Below are 17,021 nucleotides of genomic sequence, written 5' to 3'. Positions count from 1 at the left end.
CGCACGCCGAGAGCCCGGCACACTACGCGTGTAAAACGCTTGCAATTATGTTTACGTGTGCTTGCAGTGTGTGAGGCGTTGCCAGCGCACTAGCATATAAAGCGCTCAGTGAGCACTCTCGTGATATCAGATTCTCTCTTGTTTTAAAACATCAAATGACAAGAATCTATTTCAGGCATTATATAAAACAAATAATGTTTTTCATTCGTGCAATTTGTAATTTTCATGAAAAATGGATTTTTGTAGAATTTTCTTTATATTTTCTTGGTATTGTTGTCCACTCATACGTCATAACCTCTATTAGTCTCCTCGTCCAGCGGTTCCAACACCAAAACTTTAAAAATTCATAACTTTTGCATCGATTGTCCGATTTTCTTCAAACTTTCACTGATGTGTTCGACTAATGTTACTGCTTTCACTCAATCCACATTGCTCTTGGGGTTTATCTTCCCTTTAAAGAAAAAAAAATGTATATATGGAGAAGAGATAACACTTTCTCCACTCCCTCAACCAAACACTTAACACAAACACACACAATGTTTCAACGCCCCATCTTATTCATAATTGTGCCAGACACTCTTAATTCGGAGTCATGGTTTGATGGACTCCTAGGTAGAGAGAGAGATGTTTGAGCTGGATACATGCAGCAGTGTGAAATATGTTCACTGTGTACACTACATACCGGATACTGATGCTCTTTGAAAGTGAAGCTTGAAATTCAAGTGTGTTTATGAATTTTTCAGGAAAAACAATAAATGCAGTAAACTGGCATTATCGCAAGTTATGTGCAATGAACCATTTTGGTATTTCACACAACCGAGAAACAGATTGGGGGTGAGCTGTGAGATGAAGAGGTCTACCAGAGGTTCAAACTCCACAATCGATCTCTTGAATTAATATGCTACAGAATATTTAGTTACGTTGTGTTTTGAGTCAACTTTGAGTGTGAAATTGAGAACAGAACATTCGTAAGCAAACTACCAACTTGGTTAAGTAGTGTACTCTATATCCCCCCCCCAAAAAAAAATGAGACAGTGAAGAAATCAATTCATTCTTCATGTGCACATCAAGCTCGGTGCTGGACATAAGGTCTTTATTTATTGTTCAGGAGAGAGTTAGCAGTTCAAATGAGGCACCTGTGTCTATATACCAAGTGGCAGTGTTACAAAGATAAAAATGCAAAGCTTTGGGTGAACCTCCCCCCACCCCCCCCCCAAAAAAAAAGAAGAAAAGAAAAACAAAACTTGGCTACTGCCATCAAGAATGTATTACATTTAAAAAGAAGCGGATACATGAACTAGTAGAGTCAGACTTTATATGTTTGTGCTGAATGTCATTAAGAAACAGGAAGGAAGTATTCCTTGTAAAATACAATAATGGACCATCATTTCTCCCAGAGTAAAAGGGGAATGAAATGATAGCATCTGAGGTTATTGACAGCTTGTCGGGGGTCCATCTGTCTTTGATGACTTTTGGTGGTAAAACCGTGAAGGGAAGTTCGCCCAGGTGAGAGCAATACTCTGTGGAAATGGTTTCCTCAAGGAAGCGATTTATGGGGAAAATGGTGTGAAGGACTGTTGTTCTTTGTCCAATTGCAGAAACAGTTTCGATTTCATTACCTTTTTATGACAGGTACATCTTCTTGGTTTAATGTTGGAGTTAATCTGCTATAAGGGGACTCATGCTTTCATGATTTACAAATCTTTGATCAATTTGAAGCAGCCGGAAAACAACCAAGCAAACCATGTGATCAGAGAGATTAAAGAATTCAGAAGTGTGTGTTTATTCTTTTTTTTGTGTGTGTGTGTGTGTGTGGCTGGGGGGGGGGGGGAGAAGATTGTTGGACATGGTCTGAAAACTATTTAAAGAGGGAATCCACCCAAGAAATAAATAGACTCCAAAAGAAAGAGAAAAATTACTCTACAAAATGATACAAAAATGACAAAAATTGGGTAAGAAATGGGAAGATGTGAAATTTTGAAATGTCTCTTATTAAAAAATAAAAAAAAACATTTCTTGACCAGTCCTTATGAATATTCAAATGAGCAAGTTGATGATGTCATACCCTCAGTTTTTCATGTATATAATAATATGAAATTTTGAAAACAAAAATTTTTTTTTTTGTTTTCTAGTAATACAAGTAAAAGCATCTTCCCATACCAAGATATATCAGAGTTACGTAACATTTGCTCCTTTTTTTATTTTTGGTGGGTGTTAAGACAAGTTTTATATAGCTGAAATATGAGATTTTTGTCATTTCTGTATATGAAATGAATAAGAAATGGTGAGAGCATGACATTGTCAACTTGCTAATTTGAATGCATTCACTTAATCCACATGTAAAGTTGGAGAGATATTTCCTTGTACGTTTGTTTTGCTTGACATTTGAGACAGTCGCATAGCAACTTTTACCCATTTGTTGCAGTGTTTCTAATGTTGCAATATCATTTTTCACCGGCAGTTTGAATGGCTGGCTTGAGTTTGTTCCATCATAAACTTATAGAAAGCGATATGAAATGGGTATCTTGTTTGCTCAGAGACTGATACACTACATTAGGCGCGGTCAGACTGGCAAAAGATAGCGAAGTTTAAGATCGCGATCTTTAAGATCTCGAAGTTTTGCCAGTGTGACCGCAAACTTCCCGCGAAACTTCTCGATCTGTTTGCGGGCGGTGCCTCCGAAGCGCGAGGCCATTGTCATGTACAGATGTGCATTGTTACGTCACAATCACTAGCCATCGGACGGCGCACTCTTGGTTGCGCGCGTACCAATGGCCCAAACTTCGCGATCTTAAACTTCTCGATCTTTTGCCAGTCTGACCGCGCGTATTTAGACCGGGGGCCCAGAGCATTTATTCAGCTGAAAAGGGTCACACTTTTTAATGGTCTCATCATATAAGGATGTGGCCATGGGTCAATAAAATGAATTGCTGGCAAGTCACATCCTGTACCGTAAGCCTAGGGACCACAAAAAGGGACCCCGAAAAATGGATTTATTCAGCCGAAGGGGGTCACGGACAAAAGTTGGTGGATATTGTTCCCTTGGGTGTACTTATCATGAAAACAGCAATGCCAGCTATTTTATCCTGTACGGGGCCCCAGACAGTAGCCCCAAAGGGCCCCACAAATATGGTGTTATTCAGCTGAAAAGGGTCACGGCTAATTTCTTTTGCAATGGAAGTAGTTCCCACCAGAGATATCCAAAACACCAATGCCAGCTATTTTATCCTGTACGGGGCCCCAGACAGTAGCCCCAAAGGGCCCCACCCCCCATAGGCCCTACGTACAAACACACACAAACATTGATTTTATTCAGTTGAAAAGAGTCACGGCTAATTTCTTTTGCAATGGAAGGAGTACCAATCAGAGATATCCAAAACACCAAAGCCAGCTATTTTATCCTATACGGGGCCCCAGACAGTAGCCCTAAAGTGCCCCACCCCCTATAAGCCCTACGTACAAACACACACACACACACACACACACATTGACGTTATTCAGCTGATAAGAGTAAGGGCTAATTTCATTTGCAATTGAAGTAGTACCCATCAGAGATATACAAAACACCAAAGCCTGCCCCACCGTTCGTACGGGACTATCCTTAGCCCACTTTCTGTTTACACTCGTTTTTGCCAAAGTGGGCTAGCCCCACCGATTATCCCGTACTATCTGGCCCTGCAAAATAGCAGGATTAGCACCGCAATTGCGGTGCCAAGCAAGTGAGTGTAAACAGAACGAAAAAATAATCAGGGGCTATGAAAGCGACAGAGACGAGCAAGCAGAAACGAGGTAATCAAGTGCTGCCGGTGCGTGCGTGTACGTGTACAGTGTACAGCGTAATCATGAATATTCATGTGGTTTGGAAAGTACCGGACTAAGAAATACGAGTGTAAAAAGGTCAATTTTCTCCTTAGCCCCGGACAAGAGCTTAGTACGGGACTAATTGGCGAGTGTAAAAAGCTGAAAAAAAAATTGGTACGGGACTAACGATAGTCCTGGGTCAGAGAAAGTACGGGGTTAAGAAACACAAGTGTAAAAAGGGCTGTAGTGAGATCGTCGTTAAAGCGGGAAGATCGTGCTTTGATCAAGAAAGCGGCGCAGCAGCGGGACCATGTCGTCGATGTCTAGTTTAGACTACTTCCCGTTCTTGTGCTGCTGTTACTACGGTCAGAAAAACCGGGAATTGTTACGCTCATCCCGCGGTATTTACACTTTCACTGCTCTCTCCCCGTTTGAGCTACGATTCAAAATAGGTCAGTCTTGATGGCGAGATGGGGAAGAAATTTTGAACCAGTTCAAAATTTCTTCCCGATTTGTAAAATTGCCAGATCCAACCCCATCACCCAAACGCTGCTGCTACGATGCTCCCGGTCCCCGTACACTTTTGCCGCTCTCTCCCGATCTGACAGATTGAATAGATCGGGATGCAGATCTTGATATAGTCTAGCGGATATAGACCACATATAGGGTGAATCATGCACATTATGGTAAAAGCACCATACTTGGTACACATGTACATGATGCCAATACAAGTCATTTCTGATATGGAAGCCACTCTGATTCTGCCTGTGGCGGCTGTGGCGGCCATTTTTCAAAATGGCCGCCATGTGATATAGCAATGCTGTGTATTTTGGAAACTATACGTCCGATTGTCGTGATTCTTGTACCAAAATATAATTTTGAGGGTCAAGGATTCCAATAGAATAATTTTTGAGAGGATAAAACCATGGCAACCTACTTATTGGCGGCCATTTTGAAAAAATATGGCCACCATGCTAGATATAACATATCCTTAAAACGTATGGACAAAGGGTCATGACTCTGGTACCAACTTATATGTTTTGGGGGTCAAGGATTCTGATAAATTCAACTGTAAGTGAATATGAATGGTTTCATCCTACGTTTTGGCGGCCATTTTAATAAATATGGCTGCCATACAACAGATAATGAATATTGTATATCTTCGAACTCAAAAGATATATAATCCCGATTCAAGTGTAAAAGTATAGTTTTTGGCTGAAGGTTTTTTTAAATATAATGATGTTTTAGCAAAGTGAATAGGTTCATCACATCCTTTGTTTTGGCGGCCATTTAATAAATATGGCCTCCCTCCAATTAAACGTGGCTGCCGCTCTAAAACCAATGGATGCATCTTCATGATTCTGGAACAAAAATATGTTTTTGAGATTCATTTATTTAAATGGATACATCTTTTCGTGTATACAACCATCGCATCCTATGTTTTGGCTGCCATTTTAAAACATGGCCACCGCAATATATACTTTACTGTACGTCTTTGAAACTAATTGGGGTCAATGATTTTAAACAAGCATTTGTTGATGAATAGAACTAACACACTTCGTTTTCATGTCCATTTTGATAAATATGACTGCTGCACTACATAGAGTATGCACACACACACACACACACACACACACACACATTATATACAGTGTGGCCTAGAATTAACGGAAACGCGAGTTTTCGCAAATATCTGCACATTTGCATTACTTTGATGCCAAAATGAATGACATAGAGTTGTAGAGAATTTATCTAGAAGAAGAATGACACCAAAATCCCTCGATTTGGTTGAGTAGTTTTCATTGTACAGATGTTTTTTTTGTAAAGACGGGTCGAGCGTAAATTTCTTAGCTCAATTCAACAAATTTCAGCATCGAACAAAAGCCACTGCCTTGGGAGACTAACAAAGAATCGAGGCCGCACATCGCAATGTGGAATGTTTGATAAGGATTATTGTCGAAAATAGACCTTCAATTGTTGAGTAGTCTCCGTTGCTGAGCTTTGATAAAATAAAGTAAGAAATTAATGATTAACAAAAACATGTCTAGAAAGAAAAGTACTCAACCAAATTGGACAATTTCGTTTTGGTTTTGAAAAAATATTCGTTTCCATTTTCTGAGGGGCCAACCTGTAGTGCATATATTATATATACACCCTCACTTGCCATATGTATTGTCCCATTGACAAAAATCGTTCACCTGTTATTGGTAAATGAACCTCCTATGCTGTTGCGGCGTTTAGTTCTTTATTGTTCATTGATTGTTGTTGATTGACCATACCTCTATCACATTCACTATTCAAGTAGGTATTGAACATCACATAAGTACAATTGTTGCATACCTAGAATAATAAAGATAATTATGTTGAATATCAAAAGTAGAATAAAATGGTGAGAATGGAAAAGAAGACGTTCCCCCCAATTTTGGATGCATAGACAGGAGAGTACAATTAGTGTACTGTCATAGTTTCCAGCCACAAAGACATGATCATTGCAGTCTTATAAGACCTACTGATTTCTAAAGGTTTTTTTTTTCAGTTCTTGATCATTATTTCATAGTATGACCCTTGTCAAAACAGTTACACAACATTACAAGAAATCATATGAAGGAATCGAATTAGCTCTGACAATCCAAAACAATTATTGTTCCTGATCATCCATTGATGAGCGGTGATGAACGTGAATGCATATATAGATGCAGGTGCGCTTTAGAGAACTTCTTCAGTATTTCTACTGGTGCCGGTAAGTAAGATCGATTTACTGAATATTTTATTCTGCACTTTTATCTTCCAATAATTATGAACCTAAAAATTTGTATTTCTTTGAGGTTTTCCTTAAATTCATAAATTAGCATAATTTTTCTTGTAAAGTGTAGTTTATATTTTGCTAGTAGACTCATGTGGAGCTGCAAATGACAATTAGATGTAAACCTATAAAGATGTATTGTATAATACCTATTATATTTGCCGGAGAGATGATGAACTACAACACCTAACCGCCTTAGGAGTTCCGCTCCGGATTTGGATAAGGTTTACTCCCTAGCCTTTGATTAACCAAAAAACTGCCCACAAGGCAGCGGGAGACTCGTGGAGGGCGGGGACGTCTCTCTACCCGTACAGGACCAGAAGGACCTGCCCACTGCCACTATTTACTTTATCGTTTGATGTATGAGATTCAGTGTAGTTATAAGTATCAGAACAGCCTGGTCAATCATGGATTTTATAGACATACATGTAGTGTGTTTACATTTGATGTAAGTGACCCAAGAAGTTTTAGAAGTTTTCTCACACTTGTCGTGTGTCACGTGTCATGTTTCCAAAGAAAACAGATATACCATATTGGTTGGAAACTATGATTTTCATTCCATAGTCCAGGGACCAGAGAAAGCGAGAGTCTATATTTCTAGAAAATGTATAATCTTGATTAAAATGTACTTCAGACATGAAATTGTGAAGATCATGTTTTTCACATACACTGTACACACAGAAATCCTATAAAGGAAGTTGAGCATATTTTCCAAAATGCTTACAAAGTTAAATATGCCCAGATGTTCCACATTAGAATACTTAAAATGAGTGAACAAGTAATTGTTGACCCCTAAAACAAACGTTTACACCAGAATCAATCCACAATGGGCATCCCGCTTTCATAACACTCGTACGCTATTTATTAAATGGCCGTCAAAACAAAGGATGTGATGAACCTATTCACTTTGCTAAAACATCATTATATTGAAAACCTTCACCCCAAAACTATACTTTTACACTTGAATCATGATTATATATCTTTTGAGTTCGAAGATATGCAATATTCATTATCTGTTGTATGACAGCCATATTTATTAAAATGGCCGCCAAAACGTAGGATGAAACGATTCATATTCACTTACAGTTGAATTTATCAGAATCCTTGACCCCCAAAACATATAAGTTGGTACCAGAGTCATGACCCTTTGTCCATACGTTTTAAGGATATGTTATATCCAGCATGGTGGCCATATTTTTTCAAAATGGCCGCCAATAAGTAGGTTGCCATGGTTTTATCCTCTCAAAAATTATTTTATTGGAATCCTTGACCCTCAAAACTTATACTTTGGTACAAGAATCACGACAATCGGACTTATAGTTTCCAAAATACACAGCATTGCTATATCACATGGCGGCCATATTGAAAAATGGCCGCCACGGCCACCAAAGGAAGAATCAGAGTGGCTTCCATATCAGAAATGACTTGTATTGGCATCATGTACATGTGTACCAAGTATGGTGCTTTTACCATAAAGTGCATGATTTTTTCTATATCCGCTGGACTAATAGTGGAATTACATGTGGGGATACTTTAGGAACACTCCTTTAGGCCCCGTACAGCTATATAACTGGTTTCGGTGTTTTTGATACCTCGTTGAGTACTACTTCCATTGCAAAAGAAATTATAGCAGTGATTCTTTTCACTTAGAATGAAATGATACGGGAGCACTTTCCAGCTACTGGCTGGGGGCCCCTTAACTGGATGGGTTTGTGTTTTACGTATCTCAGCTGTTAATTCCACTGCCAAGGAAAATAGGCATACATGACTCTTTTTACCTAAAAACGCTTAATTCATATGGGGTGGGAATACCTTGGGGCTATACCTGTCAAGGGCCCTGCATCCGGACCAGTTTCGCACCTCTTTTAATCGAATTCTTTAATGTTGATTTAAATTTAGCAAAAATTTCGCCTAGATGACATGGTAGTTTAATGTCAATCTCTTTATTCAAATTCATTTTGAAACATTCACATTACCTCTAACCTTATTCTAAATAACAATTTTTCAACTGAAATCCATATATAAGACAAGCACCATTCCACTATCCGTTCATTCATAAATTCATAATGACATAGTCACGTGATCACATGCTGCGCTCGTTCATTCAAATTGATTTCTGGCCATCTAATTTAACATGTTCTGCGGTCAATTAAACAGATATGTTCATGCTTGACCTCTTTCCTTATTTTCTTTCATCGTAGTTATTGTTTTGTAAGCATCATTACATTTCGTGTTTTCGTATTCGTTAAGAGACTTTGACACCAGGTTTTTTTTTTACGTGCTTTTTGAATCCGAAGAAGTAAGAAGCCACAAATTATCTGGCCGTTACGAGCGCTTTATTACGAGCGGTCGGCCAGTTCCAGGAAGTCATGGTTATGATCGTCAAATGCTTTTTTTTTTCTGTTTTTTTTTTTTGATAATTATTTCTATGTCTTCTAGAGATATACGTCTGTATCTATTGTGCTGTCATGACTATAAAAAATGAAGTAAATGTGCATTACTGGTACACGTATTAGGCCTATAATGACATGTATATGAAAGAGAATGAGCGTTACAGAACAACCAAATCCAGTTATACTAGATAAGAAATGTGATACTTTTACTGCTTTATAACAGTAATTTATAGATGAAACGAAAACAAACATAGAAAGACACGTTAAAATGATCTGAAACAAAGAAATAGCATGATTTGAATTTGAATGAACACGTTTGAAATTTGACTGTCTTTCGCGAAATTTAATGACTGAAATACCCTTTTCGGCAAGTCAAGGCGAATTTGAATTAACGTAGGGTACCAGTCAATTTGAATACCCATTTTACGAATTCGAACTTTCTGTCAAATGAACCGACAAAAGTGCGAAATTGGCTGGGAAAACCTAACTGGCTTTGATGTTTTGGGTATCTATGATGTAAACTAAGGCCTACTTCGATTGTAAAAGAAAAACAACTATGACTCTTTTCAGCTAAATGATGTCATAATAATTATGTGGGGAGGGGCACTTTATGGCTACTGTACTGGGCCCAGTACAGGATGAAATGACTGGTTTTCGTAACGTGGTCATCTCGGTTGTGCACTATACAGAAGGGGCACTTTATGGCTACTGTACTGGGCCCAGTACAGGATGAAATGACTGATTTTCGTAACATGGTCATCTCGGTTGTGCACTATACAGAAGTATGCTTCCTTTGCAAATTTCTTGGGTGTTTTGCTACTGTAATTGCTGGCATTGGTGTTTTGATATCTCTGATGGGAACTACTTCCATTGCAAAAGAAATTAGCCGTGACTCTTTTCAACTGAATAAAATCAATGTTTGTGTGTGTTTGTACGTAGGGCCTATGGGGGGTGGGGCCCTTTGGGGCTACTGTCTTGGGCCCCGTACATGATAAAATAGCTGGCATTGGTGCTTTGGATATCTCTGATGGGAACTACTTCCATTGCAAAAGAAATTAGCCGTGACCCTGTTCAGCTGAATAACACCATTATTTGTGGGGCCCTTTGGGGCTACTGTCTGGGGCCCGTACAGGATAAAATAGCTGGCATTGCTGTTTTCATGATAAGTACACCCAAAGGAACAATATCCACCAACTTTTGTCCGTGACCCCCTTCGGCTGAATAAATCCATTTTTCGGGGTCCCTTTTTGTGGTTCCTAGGCTTACGGTACAGGATGTGACTTGCCAGCAAGTCATTTTATTGACCCTTGGCCACATCCTTATATGATGAGACCATTAAAAAGTGTGACCCTTTTCAGCTGAATAAATCTTCCGGGCCCCCGGTCTAATTGTAGTTGGTGACCTGATGGCAAGTTGAGTGTCTCTGGTCATTGAGTGATCATGAAGACATCTCTGAAAGGCCTCCTGGAGGCTCCCTAGCCTAGTCTCTGGGGAGTTGTGAGAGAATCAAACATTTTCATTTATGTCGGGAGACTTTTTCCAGTCTCGAGCTGGTCTTGGAGACATCTCCCTGATGCCTCCATGAGGTCTCCTTAGTCGCGGCCAAGTCACAGAGACTAATTTTGTCAGCGACATCTATGAGACATCTCCATGACCTTGTGGAGACCTATTGGAGACCTTCTGGAGACATCGCACAGATGTCTCCATAACTTGTGGATGAGTAAGTTGTCCTGTTTGGAGATGTCTCAGACATTGCCCTGGAGTCAGCTTCTTGGACAAAGCACATAAGTCATGTCTTTGTCTTTTAGAGTTGCACAAGTTGCGGCAGTTGCAGCAAAATCTCTTCTAGGGAGATGGGCCCTTTGCTTATAGTGAGCTACCACAGGAAACATCTACACATAATTCCCCACTTTCCATTGAATAAATTTTTTTTTTATTTTTCTTCTTTGCTGCAGGTATTGGCTATGCAATGGCACTGGTCTCTGCCTACTTCTGCTTCTACTACAACATCATCATCGCGTACTCCATCTTCTACATGTTTGCCAGCATGCAGGGTGAGCTGCCCTGGAGGGGTTGCAACCACACGTGGAACACCCCAAACTGCTTTGAGGGTTCACGCAGCAGCAATGTCTCGTTTGGGGACAACACCACAGAGAGGGTGTGGGCGACTGAGGAGTACTGGAAGTAGGTTCATCTCCAAAATTTGTTCATTATTTGTTTCATATCAACTTTAATTGTTTTGTTTCCTTGTCTCGTTGCCTCTTGTGAAATTTCCCTTTCCTGTTGACTTCGCTATTTGTTGACCTTTCCATCTGTAACCACAAGACCCTGTTGAAGTCGCCAAAACTTCAAGATCAAACAGTTTCCATATTCCTTCACAAACTCAGTTTTTACTCTGAAATGGACACTTGTGTGGAATAATGTTGTGATTGACACATTTTTTATTATTATTATTTTTCTATATATTTTTTTTTTTTAGAGGACAAATACAGCAAATGGCTGCTCTAGTCTTCTGAGTCTTGCTCAAATATTCTCTGTTCTCATTGAACTCTAAAACTGGGGTGTTTGGGGGGTGGAATCAAAGTGTTTGTACAAGATGTTATGTGTATTTGTGCATCCTGTGCCATAGATTTTATGGACATATCCAGGGTACTTTGAAAGATGCGATATAGATTGAACCCCTACCACAGAATATAAATCTCAGAGTTCATGAACTGCAGGTAGTGAACTTTGACACCGGGGAATGCGAACATGCTATCAGCCCAGTTTTAATAGCCCGGCCTCATTCTTGCTGTGCTATGCTTAAGGTGCAAAGTCTGTCATGACCTCAGAAAGAAGAATAGCTTCATCCATTTATTTAGAGAAGCCATGTTTCTGTAATTTGGTGTTGTGTCATTTTGTATACATGTATTTTTTGTCGAACTATTCCATGTTAAAGGGATGGTATAGTTTTGGTTGAGATGGTGGTTTAGATTTTAACTTTTTGCGAAATACCAGGAAACTGCTTATGAAGTATAAAGCGCTTATAAATTATAAAAGAGCTTACAATTCTAAGAGGAATTCAAAGTTCATTTAATGGAAACCAGTTTTGAAATGGCTTTGATATCCAAAAACAAAGTCAAACAAAGTGGTCCTAATAAAAGGTGGGTCCCACCTTTCCTTGTTTGGGACCTCTTTGTTTTGGATATCTCATCCATTTCAAAACCTATTTCCATCAAACAAAGTTGGGAAAAAATTTTTTTGACAAGTCAGCAACTACAGCCCTCTTCATTTAAAAAAAAAAAAGTTGAAGTGCTTAGTTAATATGGAATGTTATCTATTTACTTTCCAATGCAGCCTTTAGGAGTCAGGAGGGTCATTGACATCTTCACCCTCATCTAATTTGCATAAGTGATTGTTACCAATGGCTGTAAATTTCAAAAGCATTCAAAACTTTCAGACTGTTACTTTCTCCTGTCATTTCTGGCTTTTGATGGGAATGTCTCAGTGTGAGTCATGACCCTTTTATACTCTTTGTTTGCCATGGAATTCTACTTGATTTTACACTCCCTCCATTATGTTTGTTGTTTTGATACCATTGTAACCTTCATGTACAGAGCCTCACAGCTGTGTCTTCTATTTGCCCAAGTTTATCTGTCTGGCCGTTTTTTTTTTTTTGTGTGTGTGTGTCACTTTCCTTGTCCTTGTCCTTTTTACCTTTCTTTTCATGCATTCCTCTGGTCAGGTGAACTATCACCCCTATTTTAAAACATTGTCATCAGCGAGCACCCTTTCAACTGGTCTGTGAACAAAGAATCAAAATGTACATGATCACATCATGGTTTTGTTAAATAATTCAGTAGCCGTAACATCTCCCCTTTTAAAGTAATTGCCATCGCTGAGTTGTTTCAACACACTCAAAGTTTGATTGAAGAGTATACAAGTTTTTTCTTTCCATGTCAAAATGTATTGTAGATCATATTTAAGACTCTTGACATCATTATCATACTTCTTTGCATGTCTTTTTCAACTGTTATCACTTATGCATTAAAGCCCATATCATTTCTATTTTTGGCTCAAGTCTTATGAAACTTTTAGCATTGTCTGCGTTTGATTTTTACTAATTTTTTCTTTTTTTTTTCTTTTTTCTTTCACAAAGTCAACTTGGATAAGGTGTGGAAGTTATTGGCACAACGTTTAGCAACACAGTACCTTTTATAGTCAGTTTCTCGCAAATTTGGTTCCATGGCATTTTCAATCATCTGATTGTAGTGGGCTCCTATATTTTTCTTTTAACTTCTTTTTTGTTTGCTTTTAATAGTGTGTCTGCATTAGTGGCATGCTGAGAAAGAAACTTGCCATTGTGTTTACATATGATTGAGTGCTTGCCCACACCCTTATCACTTTAGCTGTGGGTCTCCTTTCATCAAACAGACATTACAATAGTTAGGTTCACTCCATGTTGAACTCAAAGTTTTTAATTTTGATGATACCTTAAAGGGTGTGTACAGTTCTGGTTGAGGTGAGGATTTAGCTTTTAACGTTTTGCGAGATATTCAGAAACCACTCTATGAGATGTCAAAGAGCATGCAATTCTAAGGGGTATCAAAAGTTTATTTGATGAAAATCGGTTTTGAAATGGCTGAGATATCAAAAAACAAGGTGAAACAAAGAGATCCTAAGAAAAGGTGTGGCCTGTCTCCTTTTATCATCATCATCACTTTTTTGGATATCTCAGCCATTTGAAAACAAATTTTCATCTTGAATAAACGTTGAATCCTTCTTAAAATGACATGCTCTTCCATATTTCATAAGAGGTTTCTCATTATCTCACTTAGGAATGATAACAACATGAATCCCCACCTCAACCAGTACTGTACAGTCCCTTTAAGATCATTGTATTAGATCAAATTTTTCAAGCTAAAGTCCCACTTGATGATTACTCCACTGTGCTGGAAGAAAAACATACACACAGCACCAGCGATTATCCTGATGTTTTGCCATGATACATTAAGTGTACAACATGCACTTGAAGTTGAACCAGAAGCCAAGGGGGAATAGGGATCACAGAGAGGTTGGGCGAACTTGCGAATTTGTCCCTTATTGTGTCCACACACTAGGCCCATTTACACTTGCTTGGAAAAATCACAATTTTTCTAAAATCGCGACATTTGGGTGCAAGTTGCTAAGCAACTACACCCAAATGCCCTCGAAACATCGCCAGAAAAATCGCCAGCCGGAGTGCAATTTTTTTTTAAACATCGCAATGTTTGAGGCGAAGTTTAGCGAGTGTAAATCCAAACTGCAGAAATATTGCGATTTTTCATCGTGACTTTCGGTATCGGATTGCACCGGGCGTTTATGCGCGCTCCCGATCCCTCTGTGGAACATGTAGAGAGTACGTCGTCCGCTGGCCAGGGTACATGCTGTACAGGTAAACGGCCGATCCTCGGCTCGTGGTCTCTCACCTCCCTGATGAAGTATACTACATTGTATATGAAAACTAGTGGCAAACCTGAAGTTCTCCAACCACGAATCATCACCCCATAACGACTTAACAAAATAATGTTCTCCCAGAAATGGGTTGATTTTGGGATTGCCCATAGGTACCTACTGCTCTCGGTATACGTTGACTTTGTGGAATACAGGAGCACATTTAACAAGTGTCGGTAAAACAATGGTCAGTTCTTGCTGTCGCCTGATGAAATACCAGTCCTAACTTCAAGTCCTACTTCTCACTTTCGTCATATCGGCGAAATTTCATGATCCTCCTGAATGCTGCTTTCATCAACTTTCCCATACTAAGCTGAAGTTTTACACACCTGCTACGTATGTGATCTAATATAGCAAGCTATATAGTTTTACCGTAAGTTTATACTCTTGAGAAAAACAAATTTATGTGTGCATTGGACTGATAAAAAGCCCTGGCTCAATGTTCCAACCAGCTAGCTCGCTGTGAGCAAAATAGACTGCACTGCAGTGAATACGAATAGCCCGCGCTTCCACTCGTCTACCGTGTTGAAGAGAGGTAAATTACACATGCGCACTACTGACCAAAATATCGCGATGTTTCGTGAAGCTCAAACTTCCCATGCTTTTGCTTTTGCTTTTGCGGCTAATGCTTAACTGCAAGTTGGATTGCAATGCAAATCTTGAGATTTGTAATCCACTAAATTGTGTCAGTGCGAATTCCACTTCTGTGTAGAATGGCACTTATAAGTTTTTGTTGTTGTTGTTTTTTTTTTTTTTGCTGAGACAGACTGTAGAGTAATTACCAACCCCCCCCCCCCCCCTTTGTGGAAGTACATAAGGGCATTGACATGTTTTTCTTATTTCTCTGGATACATGATAGAAGGCAGTTAACCCGCTGCAGATGAGCTAATTATGCTATAACATACATTTCCAGTAGACACCTGCCCAAGTTTACTCGGGACCCGTCTTCAACGGGTTAAACCCCCATGGTGTCACCTTCTCAAATGCCATTGGGGTATGCATTGGTAGGAGTAAGTTTTTCCTGTTATTTTAAAAATGTCGAAATATTGAAACAATTTCCTCAAATGTGCAAAAGTAAATGTGACCGTGCATCACAAAATAAACAAAAAGTGGCACCCTTTGATTTCACGTGAGGACTCAAAAAAGGTGAAATGGGTCAACCAACTCAATCTTGAGTTTTTCATTTTTTCTGAAGGAACTATTCTTCTTCTACATTGTTCTCAAGTTTGTTATCATAAAATGAATGAGAAAGTGTATTTTCAACAGTTTTTCTATAATCCTTTTTTGTAAAATAGGTCAGGTATGTCTTGGAGTCCCCATTTCATTTCTTGAGAGTCCTTTGCACAGTCTTCACTTTCAACTCTAATAACTTTTGAAAGGATAATGCTGTACTGCTTTAAAAGTTGGCAGTAATCATGGCCAGAATGTGTTTATATAGCATGCTCAATTTCAGCTTAACCTGATAATCCCTTCTTTGTTGTTGCTCCAGTGGCTTAGATCCCGTTTTTTTTTTTTTTTTTTTTTTTTTTGTTCCATTCATCACACATCTTATCTTGCGCGGTTTGGTAAAGATTAAGCACTTGAAAAGTTCCTGTACTTCAGAGCCTCTTTCCTCAGTTATACATCATTTTAAAGCTTAGAATCTTCACTTAAAATCCATGTCGGCAACTTTTTGTTGGTTTTGTGATGCAGGGTCACAAATAAATAAATTACCGTTGCAAGTTTGTAGTTTCAATTTGTATTTCTATACCTCCAACCAATCTCCTTGAAACCCCATGGTGTCTTCTTTTCCAAATGCCACTGACATGTACAAGCATTGATTGAAATAGTTTTTCCTGAGATGATATGAAAAAAAAAAGTTGAAATATTGAAATAATTTTACATAGTGAAATGTAAAAAGTAAATAAATTACTGTTGCAAGTTTGTAGAGTCATTTTGCTTTTTTAGACCTCAATCCACTTTTTTGTTTCCATGTCCCTTTCTGTTATAATGCATTACCGGTACATGTTAATTGTGTATTTTAGTTCTGACCATTATATTCATATCTTGTGGGGCCTTTTACAAACAAGCCTAATTTGCTTCAGTTGGTCCTGCACACTTTCTTAAAATTTCACTTTTATTGTATATATATTTTTATGTGGGAATAGGTGAAATGAAATGATGCCCAGTTGTGAATGGTTCAATCAACACAGGGCTGAATGTATGTATTTCTACTTTTTGTCTTTCTGTTCAGGCACTTTGTGCTGGATCAGACCAATGGTCTGCACGACATGGGGACAATCCGCTGGCAGCTGCTGCTCTGTTTCCTAGCAACCTGGATCATCGTTTACCTCTGCATCATCAAGGGTGTGAAGACATCTGGGAAGGTGAAGATAACAATATTGAAAGCCTGTTGGTTGAGAGCCAGTGGCACAAATTTAGCCTGTCAAGTCCCAATTATAAACCACATTTGTTTCGGTGCTGTATTATTATTATTAGTGCTGTTATAATGATAATAATAATAGTAATAGTAATAATTATAATAATAATAATAATAATAATAATGATAATGA

General features: G+C 38.7%; 1 protein-coding gene across 1 annotated transcript in view; it reads left to right on the top strand.

The window, feature by feature from the left end:
* Positions 1-17,021, top strand: part of LOC140235064 (sodium- and chloride-dependent glycine transporter 1-like) — an 89,933-nt gene that overhangs the window by 27,492 nt on the left and 45,420 nt on the right. Inside the window, exons 4-5 of the mRNA XM_072315101.1 lie at positions 10,953-11,181; positions 16,703-16,835. Coding sequence (XP_072171202.1) covers positions 10,953-11,181; positions 16,703-16,835 — 362 coding nt within the window. The remainder of the gene's footprint in view (positions 1-10,952; positions 11,182-16,702; positions 16,836-17,021) is intronic.

Source organism: Diadema setosum, chromosome 11 (assembly GCF_964275005.1).
Source record: "Diadema setosum chromosome 11, eeDiaSeto1, whole genome shotgun sequence".
In the NCBI taxonomy this organism is placed as follows: Eukaryota; Metazoa; Echinodermata; class Echinoidea; order Diadematoida; family Diadematidae; genus Diadema; species Diadema setosum.
This window is presented reverse-complemented; position numbering and strand designations above follow the sequence as displayed.